This window comes from Crocuta crocuta, unplaced genomic scaffold (assembly GCF_008692635.1).
Source record: "Crocuta crocuta isolate KB4526 unplaced genomic scaffold, BGI_CrCroc_1.0 scaffold384, whole genome shotgun sequence".
NCBI classification, from domain to species: Eukaryota; Metazoa; Chordata; class Mammalia; order Carnivora; family Hyaenidae; genus Crocuta; species Crocuta crocuta.
Window position 1 is genome coordinate 346881 of NW_027532182.1, and position 16233 is coordinate 363113.

General features: G+C 52.9%; 2 protein-coding genes across 3 annotated transcripts in view; one reads left to right on the plus strand and one right to left on the minus strand.

Annotated features, from left to right (window-relative positions):
• NAT10 (N-acetyltransferase 10) overlaps nt 1-10455 on the plus strand; it is a 35769-nt gene extending 25314 nt beyond the window's left edge. For both annotated transcript variants that reach the window (XM_077777473.1, XM_077777474.1), the window contains exons 21-29: nt 151-199; nt 3684-3780; nt 3863-3973; nt 4852-5024; nt 5495-5614; nt 5952-6050; nt 6428-6501; nt 7404-7487; nt 9654-10455. In XM_077777473.1, the coding sequence (XP_077633599.1) occupies nt 151-199; nt 3684-3780; nt 3863-3973; nt 4852-5024; nt 5495-5614; nt 5952-6050; nt 6428-6501; nt 7404-7487; nt 9654-9765 (919 nt within the window). In that variant the 3' untranslated portion in view covers nt 9766-10455. The remainder of the gene's footprint in view (nt 1-150; nt 200-3683; nt 3781-3862; nt 3974-4851; nt 5025-5494; nt 5615-5951; nt 6051-6427; nt 6502-7403; nt 7488-9653) is intronic.
• Nucleotides 10456-15690: 5235 nt separating this feature from the next.
• ABTB2 (ankyrin repeat and BTB domain containing 2) overlaps nt 15691-16233 on the minus strand; it is a 170971-nt gene continuing 170428 nt past the window's right edge. The window contains exon 17 of the mRNA XM_077777477.1: nt 15691-15974. Coding sequence (XP_077633603.1) covers nt 15777-15974 — 198 coding nt within the window. The 3' untranslated portion in view covers nt 15691-15776. The remainder of the gene's footprint in view (nt 15975-16233) is intronic.

Genomic DNA, 16233 nt, shown 5'->3' on the forward strand with positions numbered 1-16233 from the left:
GACTGTGTTTGCCTTTCCAGCTGGTGTGTGTGTCAGCCTCCTGGTGACCACTGCCCTACCCCTGCCCCCTGCCCCGCCCTTCCCATCTTTATCTGCCAGCCATTCTCAGAAAGTGCACACAGTGACCTGCTCTTCTTGTTATCTTTGCAGGTTCTGGAAGCGAGCTGGGTTTGTTCCTGTTTATCTGAGACAGACCCCGGTGAGTGAGGCCGAGGAGGGGTGTGGGTTTGCAGTTAGAGTTGGTGACAGGTCTGTCCTTATGTAGAGCCCTGGTGCTCTTGCTATGCTCTGAGCATGTGTGCCCCTGCCTCCAAGAGGTTTGTTCTGACGGACACTGAAACAGCCACCACCACTGAAAGGCCACACGGTCACACACTTCACTCCCCCACTGTGCAGTACACGCGTGGTGTGTACCTGGCTTTGTGCTTGATTATAAAGTGGCAGAAGTGCAGGGTGCCTGGGTGGCTTAGTCGGTTAAGCATCCGACTTTCGCTTAGGTCATGATCTCGCGGTTCGTGGGTTCGAGCCCCGCATTGGGCTCTGTGCTGACTGCCAGCTCAGAGCCTGGAGCCTGTTTCAGTCTGTGACTCCCTTTCTCTCTGACCCTCCCCTGCTCACGCTGTCTCTCTCTCTCTCCTAGAAATAAATAAAACATTAAAAAAAAAAAAGTGGCAGAAGTGCAAGTGGTCTTGTTCATCAAATTCTGGAATCCTGAACCCTGGGGACCTCCTGGAATTTGTAAAATGTGAAATGGTGTTTTTAGGAGAGGGTTACAGATGGGCAGCCTCAGGGATCTGAGGGAGGGATGCGACTACATGGATGACAGGGCCATGGAGGATTATTATGGAAGGTCGGACAGAGTTACTGGGAGTTCATGAAAAAAAAATTTAGCACCTTCAGTGAGTAAGGTGAGCCACAAAGCTTATTTTCTATGAGTAGAATTAGGCAATAGGAAAGTGAAGTCATGAGAAGTTTTTTAGATCATGCTATGTGCCATGAAGAAAAACACTGAAATTGTAGTGTGCTGAGTGGTCAGGCTTCTGAGGGGTGGCCTTTCACACTGGACCCTGAACATAGTGGACTAGCCACACGGACAGTCCTGGAGAAAAACGTGTTTCTAAGTTTATTATTATTTTTTTAAATTTAGAGAGCATGCGAACAAGTGGGGGAGGGGCAGAGAGAGAGGGGAGAGAATCCCAAGCAGGCTCTGTGCTGTCAGTGCAGAGCCCGATGTGGGGCTTGATCTCGTGAACTGTGAGATCATGACCTGTGCTGAGGTGCTGAGGTCAAGAGCTGGACGCTTAACTGACTGAGCCACCCAGGTGCCCTGAAAAAGATGTTTCTAAGCAACAAGCACAGAGCCTGAGGTGGACGTGAATTGGTGATTTGAAAGTGACAAAAGGAGGTTGGCGTGGGTCATTGGGTTTTCTTCCTGTCCAGTGGGAGGAAGGTGTTCAGGAGCTATGGCTGCTGTGCAGACAGTGGATGGTGGTGGCCCAAGAGTGGAGGCGGGGAGGTGGGTGGGTGTGAGATGGGGTGTGGGCTGAGGAGGAAGCACTGAAGATGGGGAAACGTGGCCCAGGCATGTTTCGGGGTCACACTGACTAGGACTGAAGGATTGGATTGCAAGATGAGTGAACCAAAAGAACTGAGGACAGTTCTTAGGTTTTTGGTTGAAAGTTGGTAAAAACTGGGAGATGGAGGTGTTATTTGCCAAGAAGAGCCACCGGGGGAGGGACAGGTCTGGAGGTGACAGTGGGAATGCCCTGGGACAGTGGGAGATGCTTGTCAGATGCTGGATGGGGATGGAGACGAGCAGTGGCCTGCAGGAGGTTGGGGCTGGAGATGGACACTTGGGAGTGTGTTCTCAAGAGAATATACTCCCTGGGGTCAAGGACTTTGTTTTCTTCACAGCTGTAACTTAATAGCATCTGCTACTAACTGTGGTATCGTGTTCAGTAAGTACTTTGCAGTGATTGAGTACATTTTAAAAGCTGTTGAAAGCTGGGACTGAAAGTCAACTGAGGGTGCGTCCTGGACTGTCCAGCGTTCAGAGGAATGAGTTGGGAGATGCAGGAGTGGCCTTGAGGTGTAGGAGGAAGTTGGGGAGCATGTTAGAAGCCAGGATTAACCAGTGTTTCAAGAAAGGGAAGCAGTGGCTTTCGGAGAGCAGGTAAGCTGAGGACACATACATGGTCAATGGGCAGTGGTGATGAGAAGGAAGGCAGCTCCTGGAGAGCTGAGGGGTCATCCTACTTGGAGAGAAGGGGAAGTGAGGAAATAGATGATTCACACGGGAAGTAAAAGGGGCAGAGAAACAAGGTAGCTGCAGGGAAACTGGCATTAAGGGGAGTTTATCGGGTGGGAGATTCTAGAACATGTTTGCTGCAGGGTATGATTCTGTAGAGATCACACAAATAGTACAGGTGACGGGCTGATTGCAGGCCTCGAGGCAGGGGGAGTAGCACCCCAGTTACAGGGGGAGAGGTAGCCACCTCACCCTTCATGGCAACAGGGAATGCAGAGAGTTTGGGCACAGGAGGTGTTGGCCAGTTGGTTGGCTTGGTGTTCAGAGGATGAAATTCTGTTTTCCCAGAGAGGGGAAGCTGAGAGAAGGGGTGTTGGAGGTTTGAGTTTTTGGAGGGCGCAATGCCCCCCGTGTCCACGGTCAGTGCCCATTTGAGCATTTAAAGTAGGCCTGGTGAAGACCACTTGGTGTTCAGCTGCTCCTTTTTTTTTTTTTTTTTTTTTAAATCTTTTATGTTTGAGAGAGACAGAGCATGAGCAGGGGAGGGGCAGAGAGAGAGGGAGACAGACTCCAAAGCAGGCCCCAGGCTCTGAGCTGTCAGCACAGCGCCTGATGCGGGGGTCGAACCCACGAACTGTGAGATCACAGCCTGAGCCGAAGTCAGATGCTTAACTGACTGAGCCACCCAGGTGCCCCTTGGCTGCTCCTGTGCGGGCAGAGCAGCTCCCAGGTGGGCTGGGTCCTTGGCAGTGAGTTGGGTTGAGGCTGGGATGTAAATTTGCTGGTCGGCTGCGAGGACTGTGCCGACCATTGAGTTCGGCATGGACCACGTTTATCCCTGTGCTCCTGTGCGGTGCGCCGCCCATTTGTGACATGGTGTGGGTGGATTGTTATATGGATGCTCTTTGATCGAAATCCAGTAGATGTTTCTATGGTGCAGGGTTTGTGGTTGTTCTGTAATAAAAATGTAAAAACCTAAGCTCATTGTTACAGCACCTAAAGAGGCTTACATTTGCAGGCTGGTTGCCAGTGTGGGAACTCTAGGTTTAGGGCAGGGAGTTTTGTTGTAAGTTACCCAGAATGTGTCGACTGGGTCATGTGGGGTTTAAGCTATAATGATTCTGAGTTCAGAATCTGACCTGAGGGTGTGCGAGTGGCTCCCTTCCATAGGTCCGGAGCAGACCTTGTACCTCGATGATCTGAACCGCTCCCTGCACTCCCACAGCACAGGCTGGGAAGTCACAGAACCGAGTGGCCTCTGACAGCTGCTGTGTGGGAAATGGGGCTGTGTGGAAGTGCAGGCAGTGTGTGGGGGGCTCTCCCAGCTGGGAGGAGGGAGAGGCCCGTGGGAGCACTGTGTCTTCCTCCCCTTCAGCAGTGACAGCTGCTTCAGATAAGGGTGTTCTTGGTACCAAGTAGGCATTTGTGTTTCCAGAATGACCTGACTGGAGAACACTCGTGCATCATGCTGAAGACCCTGACCGACGAGGATGAGGCTGACCAGGGAGCCTGGCTCGCAGCCTTTTGGAAAGGTAAATTGGAGTGGAAGGGAGACAGCGAGGTGACAGGCAAGGGGCCCCCAGACCTCTGACCCCGCGCGGTTGTCCTCCACAGACTTCCGGAGGCGGTTCCTAGCCCTGCTATCTTACCAGTTCAGCACCTTCTCTCCTGCCCTGGCTCTGAACATCATTCAGAACAGGAACATCGGGAAGCTGGCACAGCCAGGTGAGCCGGGAGGGCTGGCGCAGACGGCCAGTGGTCGCCTGAACTCGTGGAGGCAGGAGTGGCACGGTGGTCCAGGAAGAAGACTGGCTTAAGAATTGAAGGATGGTTCTAGGCCTGCATCTCCCACTGACCCCCGCTTCCCGCTGTTGCTCCCAGCTGGCCCTGCTCTCCCTTAGGGGCACCTGCGCTCATAATACCTTCCATCTTTGTAATAAGGCTCTGGGTGTCAGATAAGTTCATAGAGCCAGTTAATTGTGGAACTTGTTTTAAATTTTGTGAGCTAGGGTAACCGGCTCAATTCTCAGTCTCAATCCTCATTCATGAATTTGTAGTAAGAATATGTGCTCAACCTTCTGTGACTAACACATGGAAAATGTTTTGGGCATGTAAATTTCTTTGGACTATTTAAAATATTAAAAAGCATAATGGATCATTAGTATTAATAACTAGGTTTTTTTTTGCTGCTGGTTATGTGTGTGTTCCTTTTTTCCCACCAATTTATATTTTGATGGAAAAATCTGTTTTTCTCAAACTGGGCAGAGCGTACACACCGTCTGTGAAGCTGGGTCCTGAGAAGTGGCAGAGTGGGGAAGGAATGTTGTGCTCCTCTGACACAGGGGCGCCGGAGCCTTTCCTTGGTCTGATGTGTTGGGTGCAACTCTGAGCAAGGGTGACATTCCAGCCGTCCCCCCTCCCTGCGTGGCCTGAGGCTGCCTGCCCTTGGCAGGAGAAAGGTCAGGGCTGGCCCGGATGAGGCTTTGTGGAGGAGCAGCCGCTAGGCACTACCAGGGGACCGCTGTGTGTTAACCTGGGAACCCCATCAGACCTTGCAAGGGCGTCCGGCTGCTCTGACGTGTGTGGCTCTCTTGCATGTACAGCACTGTCCCGGGCCGAACTGGAAGCCCTCTTCCTCCCCTATGACCTGAAGAGGCTGGAGATGTACTCACGGAACATGGTGGACTATCATCTCATCATGGACCTGATCCCGGCCGTCTCCCGGATGTATTTTCTAAACCAGCTGGGGGACCTGTCCCTGTCTGCAGCCCAGTCAGTAGGTTATCTGTTGCTTGTGTGCTTGGTGTTCCGTTGGCTGCTCTGATGTAATTTTGTGCGTTTAATTCCTTGCGGTTCTGTTAGGTGGGTAGTGTTCTCCCTGTTTTACAGGTGGGACACTTGGGCTCTAAAGTTGATTCAGTGCCCGACCACACAGTCAGTGAGAGGAAGAGCTGTGGTTTGAACCCACATTCTTCCCACCTCACCACACTGCCTTCATTCTAACACTACCTTAGCAGAGGTTCAAGGGCACTGTATAATTTAAAATGCAGCTGTGAAGCAGCCGTTAGGATAATCAGTTCGGGGGTTTCAGTAACAGGATGAAAGAGAAGATGCCCAAATAGACCATGCCAGTCGGTATTTTGTACCAGAGAGCCTTGGTCAAAAGAGAGTGACTGGTTCTTGGTGCCATTTTAAAGGGCAAGGGCCTGTCCTGGTGGCCACTCCAGCAGATTTTCCATCCTCCAGGCTCTGCTCTTAGGGATCGGCCTCCAGCACAAGTCTGTGGATCAGCTCGAAAAGGAGATTGAGCTGCCCTCAGGCCAGCTGATGGGACTTTTCAACCGGATCATCCGCAAAGTGGTGAAGGTAATGTCAGCCGAGGGCAGGGTTGTGATCTGTTTCAGATAACTTAACAAACTCACTCCCTGCCCTAAAACAAATGGATGTTAACATTTGGCCATATTTGTTGCAGATTTTCTCATGTGCACACACACGCACGCATGAATTGGGGGCTTCAGCTCTATCTGTAATGTCCCGTGTTTTCTCCCAGGGGCGGCACCACTGTTAGGAATTTGCTGTCTTTCCAGTCTGTGTCTTCTACTCTTACCATGAACGTGTGTGCCCTTCACCACGTGAAGTGTGTGCTGAGTGACAGGGTCCCTGCGGCTGCTCCCTTCGTCAGCTCTCGGCTGTTGTCTTGCAGCTGTTTAACGAAGTGCAGGAGAGGGCCATTGAGGAGCAGATGGCGGCAGTGAAGGACGTGGTTTTGGAGCCCACGATGAAGACCCTCAGTGATGACCTGGTAGGCCCCCGCCGAAGGCTAGCAACTGGAGGCGCGGCCGTCGCCCTTTGGGAAGCGCCCTCTGCTGCGGGGTGGGCGGTGCTCCCTGCGTCTCCCTGCCCTGCCTGCATGTGAGCTCGTGCTCTTCGATGTGCCATTCCCTGAGTGTGTGCGTGCAGGCGGTCCGGCGCTGCTGCCCACACTTTTTGTTTGTCCTTTCAGATGTTAGAAAACACATGTTTGATATTCTTTTAGTAAGAGTTGCCTCTGATGGCAGGGAAGGGGGTGAACCAAGGAGAAAGAGCTGTCTGCCGTCACAGTGATATTCTGCCTTCTTTTTCTGTCATTTGTCCTCTGCTTGGCTCTGACCAGCTCTATCTCTGGGGCTTTGACTGCAGGATGAAGCAGCAAAGGAGTTCCAGGAGAAACACAGGAAAGAAGTGGGGAAGCTGAAGAACATGGACCTCTCTCAGTAAGGCCCCTGTGCTGCTCGTGGGGAGTGGGGGCTCCGCCTTGGCTTTGTGGACCCTGGGGACCTGTCTGCAGGCCTCTTCTCGTCCACATCGGGTGCCTGGGCAGCTGTTGCACGACACTTTTAGAAGCACGAACAGCTAAAACCTCCCTAACTCCCTCTGTGCATATTTTGAGGATTTCCCCTCAGGTCCCCAGGGAGGGGGTGCTTGATGAACATCCACTTTCAGTGGCTGCTTCTGTTTGGCTTTTGCATGTGAACTTGATTCAAGAAAAGATTCTGCCTACAAATAAAACAACAAAACAACTTGTTCTGGAACCCTCTGTGGACTAGGACTCCTAGTCCCCCTGAGCTTCAACTATAATGGTGTTGTCTGCTCCATGGGTTGAGATGAATGAAGATTCTAGAATTAGTGGCCTCTGAGCCTCATTGACCTGTAGCCCCCTGGCTGGGTCCTTAGAAATGGTGGTTGGACACAAGAGATGACAGTGCCTAGAGGTCTCCAGGCAGGGTTTTAACCCCACAATTCACAATATCAAAACCTTGACCTTCTGGGGCTGCTGGCTCTGGAGAGGTGGGGTGAGGTGGGGCGGGGAGGCAGGATTCTCGGGCCTGTGGGCACATGCCTCGAGGTGGGAGTGAGGAAGACCTTAGTGGGGCCGCAGGAGGCTCCCCCTGCTGGACAGTTAGTGAGAGTGTGACTCCTAGCGGGCCGGTGGCCCTCCTCGCTCCCGTGAAGCTCCCTAGTGTGCGAGTGCCCCTTCCCTCTGCCGCTCCCGCTGGCACGGCTGGCTGAGCCTTCGTGGTGGGCCACGTCTGGTGGCAGTGTTGTCACTGTCCTTTCAGCAGTCCCTTCGTCAAGCAGGCTTTGAGGTTTCTCTGTTTTTTTAAAAATTTTTTAGATATATAATCCGAGGGGATGATGAAGAATGGAATGAAGTTCTGAACAAAGCTGGGGAGAACACCTCCATTGTCAGCCTGAAGAGGTAAGGGCCTGACACATTCCTGGCCTCTCAGCAACTCGAGCGACTTTCATTAGAAAACAGGAAGTTGAAGCCAAAGCTTTGAGGGACAAGTCACTACTCTTTCCTTGAGGGTCGCTCCTTCGGTGTCGTATTTCCTACAGATGAGGCAGGGCCATGGGGCTCATGTGGGTGTCAGTGCGGTGTCCTGTTCACCCTCACAACGGCGGTGGCTTTGAAGATGAAGTGACCGCGGCTCCAGGGTGTTCAGTAACTTCCCAAAAAGCATCCAGCCAGTAGGAGGCTGAGCTGGGGTCAGGGCCAGGTGTGCCCACTGCTGAGGCTGGAGTTTTACCTGCTGAATTCCCTTTCCTTGAAGCCAGTGGCTCCCTGAGTCTTGGGCTTTAGAGTTCTTTGCATCATAAAATTGAGGGCCCCCAAAGAGCTTTTATTTATGAGGGTTATATCTATCAGTGTTTCCCATGTTAGAAGTAAACTGAGAAATTAAAAAATTCATCCAAAATTAACAATCGTGGACTCATTATGGTTTTGTTGTTTAGAAAAATATTGTTTTTTTGCCCACAAAAATCTCAGAGTGGCGTTGTTTTACAAATAACTGCTTTGCAAGTACTGTCTGGGTTAACAGCAAGCAGCTGGCTTATCTGCTCCTGCGCTCATTCTGGTGCCTCCGCACACCTCCCAGCCTCCGGAAGACTGGCCAGCCGGGAGAGTGAAAGGCAAACAGCGTGTTTGTGTTGTTGTGAAAATAGTTTCCCCCTTGAGGCCCACCTGTAAGAGTTGGGTGTCCCAGGAGGCCTTGGACCCTGCTTTGAAAACCTTCCCCTCCAGCTGCTTCTCTGCAGAGGGGGGCATCTGTAGATCATTGGTCCTCAGGCCGGAACCAGTATTGGACTTCCCGGCGAAGAGAACGAGGTTTCCCCTGCCCTGGGCATCTGGAGATGAGCTGCCACAGCAGGTTTGGGGCTAGTGGGGAGGGTGGCTCCCTTGAGGGATTTATTTGGAAAGAAGAAGTCTTGTGACTCTAGGAACTGTAGATCCCAGAAATCGGGTACTCTCTCCTGCAGTCTCTGCGAGTCACGGTGGCGTTTTGAAGATTCCAGCAGTGATGCCAACCTCTGTCCCCGGATGCTCTCCGATGTGGCATGAGGGCTCACTGTGTGCCCTGGTTTCTGGTTTGGACAAGATAGCAGATGCAGCATAGGGCCCGTGATGCCTCCCGTCTTGCGCATGGTGGCTTTGACTGGAACGAAAGGCTGGGACGTGTGTGCTGTGGACCCCGCTGGTTCCGCGCTCCTCAGAGCTTGGCTTTTCCTGCTGTTTGGCTGTGTCCCTGCTGGTGAGGAGCTTCCTGCTTTTCACTGGCCTTTGTGGTAGATCTGCTTGAAATTCTCTGAGTCAGTTCTACTCTTGGGGAAAAAAAACACAGATACCTGTCATTATATTCTTTGAGGTCTTGCTTTTCTTTTTTGAGGGGTTATTTCATTCAGGTGATGGTAGTGGTCTGTGGATGGAACTGTTCACTCTCTCCTCATAGGGAGGTGTTTGTTCCCAGGACAAAATGCCACTGGAGAGTATCTTTAACCTGTAAGAGGGAGGGAAGGTGGTAGCCATTTGCTGAATAACTCTGGCACTAAGCTGTCGGTAAGGCCTCCCCTGGCCAGCGATACGTGTAACCTGATTTCCTACTCCTTTCCGTTTCCCTCTCATTTAGGAAAAATAAAATACTACCACACTGGAAAGTATTCTAGAGTGTTCTTGGGAGCGTCCTGCTTTGTATTAGAGATTATCTTCGGGGTCATTGGGATACTAGGTCTGCTTTTGAGTGGTGGGAGGGTGGCCTGCTGGTGACGCCTTAGGTGTTTCTCGGGGTCTTGGGAGGGGAGAATGAATAGCACTCCAAGGAGAATGCAGCTTTCAGGTGTTAAGAGAGATTTATTCCTCCAAGAAGGGCCTGGTCGGGGCAGGAACTGGCTGGCAGGTCCCCCCAGCCCAGTGTCTGGCGTGCGGATAGGCCTGCAGAGAACATTTCTGACTCATGAGCGTTTCAGATGGTGAAAACCCTTTTGCAGGCAAAGCAAAGCAAGCCTGAAGCAGTCTGAAAGGTGTTAAAGATCTGTGCGTATTTTCGTTTTCTCTTTCTACTCATGGTTTTTTTTCCCTTCTCTCTAGTGACAAGAAAAGGAAGCTGGAAGCCAAACAAGAACCCAAACAGAACAAAAAGTTGAAGAAAAACAGAGACATGAAGAATAAAAAAGATATGAAACTGAAGCGGAAGAAATAGGAGCGTGGGCATCTGTGGCTGACGCATAGGCAATGACCCCGGCTCGCTCAGCCGTCTCCAGCTGGACCCAGTGGTGGCCTTGATTGTCAAAAGCAACGAAGTCCCCATCAGATCTGGAAGCTGGCCACACGTTCACACTGTGGCTGAGCTTGGCTTAAGGCGTCTCTTCTGCGCTGGTCCGCCTGGAACTGGACGGTTGGGCAAACCTCTGGTGCTGTCGGGGGCCTGCCTCCCTTCCCCCTGCCCACGCCTTTTTCCCCCCACAAGTTCACACTTTGCCCTGGGCCCAGCTGTTTTGGCTCCCTCTCACCTGTGTGGAAGCCATGCTGGCTCTTGTCCCTTCTCGGACATTAAATGCACAGCCTTCTGGTGATGCTGGGAGGCCCCTGCTGGCGCCCTGGGCCTCTCGTCGTGGCCTAGAGCACTGGGGGCTCTGGTCCGACCACATGGCCGTGGCAGGTCATTGTGCGCTGGGCTGTGCTCTGCGTAACTGTTCCTCTCCTGGCTCCGCAGGCCTGTTGCCCTGCGTCCTGGGAAAGCCTGAGCTCTTCATTTAGGAAGAATATGACACTGAGTCCCCAGATCTGTTATTTCATTTATTTGGGAAAAAATTTGCAAGAGCATTTTGCTAGCAGGGGTGAGGGGGGATAGAGAATCTATTTTTAATAAACAATAGGCTAGAAAGACCAAGTGCCTGTGGGTGCTCTTTGAGCCCACGTGGGTGGGGGTTTCGCCTCTCCCTGTTTTCTCCTGGTGTGTCTCGGCTGCCAGGGAGACTCTGGAAGGAGTTGGTACGGAGGCCAGGGCTCACCGACCCAGAAGCCTGTGGGAGAAGTGGTCGGCACCCCCTGTGCTCACTGTGGTCCCTCCGAGCGACGTGCTGTGCCTCCAGGAAGCCAGCCAGCTGTGCTTTTCCTCCCAGGCTTCTGTCCGGTCATTTGGTCCCTTCTGTTGGGGATGGGAATTGTGTGGTGGCTTCACACATACATTGGTATGTCTGTCTGATGGTGTCTACTTTCTGGTTCCAAATCCAGTCCTGTGTTACTGAAACCTTTTCCCTTAAGGTCTTCTGCTGGTTTCTGAAGCACTGTTCCTTATCCCTGTCACTGAGAGTGAGAAAAGCTCAAGGTGGACGTCCGCTTAGTCATGTTCATGTTCTGATCTGCAGTCTCCCTGTGCCCCACGGTGAGCTGGTGACAGTGCTGTGCAGCTCCCTGGCTGTGTCAGTCTTTTGAGTTTCATGCTCGCTCACCTTTTTATCTGGAAAATTCACTTGGAGGCCTTGGGTACTGATCTTCCTTAGTTTTTCATAGAACTTAAAAAGGATTGCTTTTCCAGGAGTCTAAAGACCCTTTCCTGAGCCCTGATGTGTAATCTAGGTTCCTAGAAGTCAAACACCTGGCAAGGAAGGAAGGGGAACTTCAGAACAAAGAGGATCAAATGCATACCTCGCAGGACTCACCCACAGCAACGAGAGCAAATTCTGCCTGGACCTTGCCTACATAGGTTTAGGGGTCTTTTGTCTCCTGGATCACAGGCTTCTGTCCACAGACCCTGTTAGGCCTGAAGGAAAGTTTGCTGGGAGGGGCAATGAGAATTTTTGATCCACTTTTTTTCAGGTGAGTCCCCGAGCCTATCTTTCAAAGAGGATTTTCATAGGAGAGTGACTTAAAAGCAAAGAGTGTCAAATGGTCAGGGCTGGGTGGTTTCTTAGAATTATGTAGCCACGTCCTTACACGGGTATGGGGGCCCAGGTGGGCCGTGCCCTTGCATGCCGTCTCTGGCCGGGAAGCCTGGCCTGTGCTCTGCCCCAGGATGCAGGGAGAGGTGCCGTGAACCCAGACCTCCTGGCTTCAACAGTGCTGTGCCCTGAGCCTCACTGTGACCTTGGGCACACCACTTTCCTCCATTTGCTGTCCAGGTCCACATCTGTGAGTTGCAGGTGGTAATGACTGCTGCCACCTCCTGGGCCATTGTGAGGAGTGAATGGAGCTGAGTGTGAAGAGCAGATAGCGGGGCCTGGCGTATGGCAAGTGCTCGAGAAGTCTCTGGGTCGTGTGGCTGAGACTGCATAACTAGGGGACCTGCTCAGTGACACACAGCTTAGTAAGACTTCCTAAGACTGGCTCTTCTAACAACCTAAGCTAAAGAGCTTTGGGCAGCAAGGAGATGATGCGCTTTGTGGTCAGATCTGTCCGGTTCTCAGGCTTCCAACAAGGTCCTTCTTCTCAGGGACAGCCTTCCCCTGCACACGAAGAGGAAGTGAACATTCTGCCTGCCCTGTACAGTGCCGGCCCTTTTATTTGCAAAGCGTACATTCCTAAACAAGTCTCTGCACTTTGAGATTGTGGTCTTGGATTCCCCTCCAAACTTGAAAAAGCACACCTCCCCTAGACCTCACCATCTGGCCCCCAGACAGTGACGTCTGTGAAGCTAGGCTGTCTCAGGAAATCTTGTTGGCGAAATGCACTCAGATAGGCTGGCTAGGAATGCTGTCCCCAGGACAGGGAAGGGGGCTGAAGAAGCCTGAACAAAGAAGATTCCTAAATGGTCTCCATCCTCCTGAGGTGGGAGGGGGTTAATGCTGGCCTAGCGCTTCCACTACTCATCTGGCCCCGGTAGTCCCCAAGGACTCCAGAGTGACCAGGAGATGCACACAAAGGGGTTGGGGGGGGAGGGTGTGGGGAGGGGGAGAGGAGGAAATAAGTGATTGGCACCTTGGAAAAATGTAGACTCATTATCTGAGGGCCATTAACACCAGCCGCCAGTTTGCAGGCCTGGAGGAGGGGCAGGGCTGCAATCCCTCTGGCCTGAATAGGAGGGTCAGACCTCAGCCTCGGGAGTAAGCGATGCCCCTTTCTGTGAATAGTTGGGTAGAGGGGAAATGTCCTGTGGATTCTGCAGAGCGTGGGGCGGCGAGAAACGGAAGGCCTGAGGCTCTGCTACCAGGCTGCAGGTGGTTCAGCCGAGGAAACCGTTTCCATGGTCCTGGTGTCTGGCTGCCACTGGGCAACCAGCAGAGAGCAAGGGAAAGGGGAGGGAAGAGCAGGGGCAGGAAAGCAGGGGACCCTCCTGTCTGGAGGAGTTTCCTTTGGGGACAGGCCCAGGCTCCAGATGCCGAGCGCCAGCCTTTTCTTTCCTGCAGGACGGCTGAAGAATGCAATCCCACTGGTCCGGAATGGACGCCCTCAGCCCCTTGTTTCCCAGGGACGCCTGTGAAGAGTTCACATGGCTCTGCCAGCTAATAGCTGAAGCGGGCAGCTGGAGGAGGTGGCCTCGTGCTCTGGAGCTGTGGCCCTGAGGAGGTGGCCCAGCCACCAGGGGTAAGGTCACCAGACACCCCCAGGTCTCTTCTATTTCTAGCCCCTATTTCTGTGATTGAAGTGCTTCCTTAGTGTGCTCTGCTACACATAGGCTTAAAGGGGACCCATCCCTCCTTTACATGGCCTTCCCTTTGCCCTGCCCCCGAAAGAAAAAAATGGCTGAGCTCTCTGGGTGCTTGACTGAGGCGCATCCTGCAGGTGGGGACGGTGGACACAGACTCCTGAAGGGTAGTTCCTGCAGATGGCACATGCCGGGCAAGGACAACCCCGTCCTCCCTCACCTCCCTCATGGGGGCCTCTGCCCAGAAAGATGGCGCCAAGGGGCGCGCCTCCTCCCTTTGGCCCCCAGAGGGCGTTGTGGGCCCACGCGGTCGTCTCCCCACCTGGGCCAGGGCCCCAAGCCACAAAGCTGGGCACCAGGCCTTTCCCAGACCGACCCTAGCTGACCCCATGAGGTCTTCATGTTGTCCCCAACCCCTGAGTTCTGTCCTATCAAGTTACTGAACCACAACACTTGGGTCCCTGTTTGTAGTGACCTTAGAAATTTTTCTTCCTGCCTCATGTAGCAAACATTTAAAAAAAACTTTTATTCCTGCCTGGACTTTGTACTTAAATTACAGCCGATCCCAGAAGACCTTTGGGCCCCAGTCACCAGCTTACTGTTCTCCCTCTATTACCAGGCAGCAAACACTCTGCCTCCACCTCCCTGGGCCATACAGGCTTGGCTGGTACAAAGGTTTGCAAACAACTGTTAACTCCAACAGCAGTTTCCACGTGAGGGCCATGGGGGTGGCGTGGGCCCAGGGGAGGTCGGAAGAGCCCCTGCAGACATCTTATTCCTGTCTGTGGACTCCAGTCGCTCCAAACACCTTTTCTGTCCCAATCAATGGCATGTATCTGCTTAACACACGGGAACGATTTTATCTCCTCAGCGACTTCATTTAATGGAAGAAGAACACCAGGCCTGGCCGGGGGATGGATGCAGGCTCGGGTCCTGGGTGAGGTGAGTAGGGGGTAGCCTCAACCTAGCTTTTGGCAGGAAGCCTGAGTAACCAGGGAATTAGCCATGGGCCCTCTTCCTGGTCCTAAATGGGCTCTTCCCCAGCCTTGAGTAACCCTCTATCAGGAATGACCAGGCCAAGGTCACTGTTAACAAGTGTTTATTGTTAATAAAACCATGGTACATTTACAATAAGTGACAACATTAATGTATAGTTACAGTATCATACAATATTACAGCAATAAAATAATGCCTATTCCTTTGTACATCCAGCTCAAGCAGCCAGTCGAAAATATTTTCTAAGATTGCAAGCCCCCAGGGGCTTTTCAAGGTAACCAAAGTGACACCTTCTGAAGTGTCTAGGGCTTTCGGTGAATAAATAGTTTCTAAGGTGCAGCCAGACAGCCTGAAGAAGGCTACACCCAGAGCAAGCTGTCCAGAATGCTCCCCCAGTGTCTGGTCCATAAATATGACAAGTGTCCAGCCCGATGCTGCCCCTCCAGCTAGGGAAGCCCAGAGCCTGCAGCAGGCCCGGGGCAGGCAGGTGAGAAGCAGCAGGTCTTCTCCCAGCCGTTCCCTCCCACCAGTGCCCCATACTTTATACCCCCAGGACCCACAGTTTCCAGTGAGAAGCACCCCCTCTCTAGCCCAAGTTGAAGGACTCAGCCAGGGGTACACTTAGGGGTCTGCTTCCTGAGCCCACAGACGCAGCCTAAATCTAGGCTTAGGATTTCAGAATTGTTCCCTAAAAACAGCAGCAGCAACACAAGCTGAGGCCCCCAGACTCTTCCATGCCACCCGGGGCTTAGACTGGAAGCTCTGAAGGCATCAGTTGGGGAACTGCTGTACCACTAACTGAGTAGGTCTGTGGTCCCCAGAGGAGGGCCTCTGTAGGCCTAGACACCAAAGAAAACAGGACCGAGTGACCCTCTGTGCAGAGATCTTCAGGCCCCCTGGAGGCTCACATCAAGCCTTCAAAGGCACAGCCTTGAGTAAGTTCAGGGATTTGGGCAGCCTTTCTGACACGATGTTGAGGAAAAAATGCTGGCTTCTGTATGAAGTGGCCTGGGGCCCAGAGTCTTATGTTCTCTACATTCATCAGGATACCCGTACCCCCAGGAGCCACAGCTGGGGTCTGAGCTTATGGAGACTTGGGGACTGAGGGCAGTTAGAGCCTGGAAGGCATGGTCAGAAGCTATTTCAAGCAGGGGTGAATCAGGATCAGCCACAGATCTCCAGGAGGGGAGAAGTGGCACAAGAGGGTGAGTACACGGTGGCCCTCAAGGTGCAAACAGTATGGGGGTGGAGGGATGGGCCACCTTTTGACTTTGCCCATCACTAGGCAAGCAGACACAGCTCTGGGGCAGAGGGTTGAAGGTGGGGCTGCCCAGTGACAGGAGGACTCAGAGCACATCTACCTGCCCAAGGACAGATCAACACCAGAGAGGAGGTCTGGGGAAAGAGGGGGAAACTGAGTCCCATGAGCCTGGCTCCAGGAGGGCCTCAGCCAGTGCCCCTGCCACCTCAATGGGGCCATGACCCAGCCTCAGGCCCTGGCTACATACTTATTCAGATGCCCCCCTGAAGCCCTTACTCCCAGCCTTTTCACACCCCCTGGGATATGCTTAGACACAGAGCCCTGGCCCAGAGGGGGCTGGGTGAGCTGACCTGCTGTGCGCCCAGCCCCCTCACACCCGGGAGGTGATGTAGACGGAGTGCACCCGCTCGGCCAGGGTAGTCTGCAGGTCCTGCAGCGGGTCCAGGCCCTGCACTTTGCTGTTGCGGCCGTAGATGAGCTGCCGGAAGGAGTCCTGCTCAAGCAGGGCCTTCATGTGCTTGAGGAAGAAGCCTTCGCAGAACAGGGCCAGTTCAGGGGCATTGTGGATCTGTGGGTGGGCGTGGGGGGTGAAAGCCACAACTTTAGCACCGCCTGGCAGAGCCCCACCTGAAGCCACCCTCCCCCCTCTCCCAAATATTACCTGTGGGCCAAGGCCCAGCACAAGCCTTGGCCTTCCCCTGATCTGGACTCCTTCCATAAGTATCACCTCCTGGTTGGACTAATCTGGGTTCAAATCCCAGCTGTGCCACCAGAAACATCACTTGTTCTTGGCTCTGTCATTTTTTTTTTTTTTTTTTTTTTTTTTC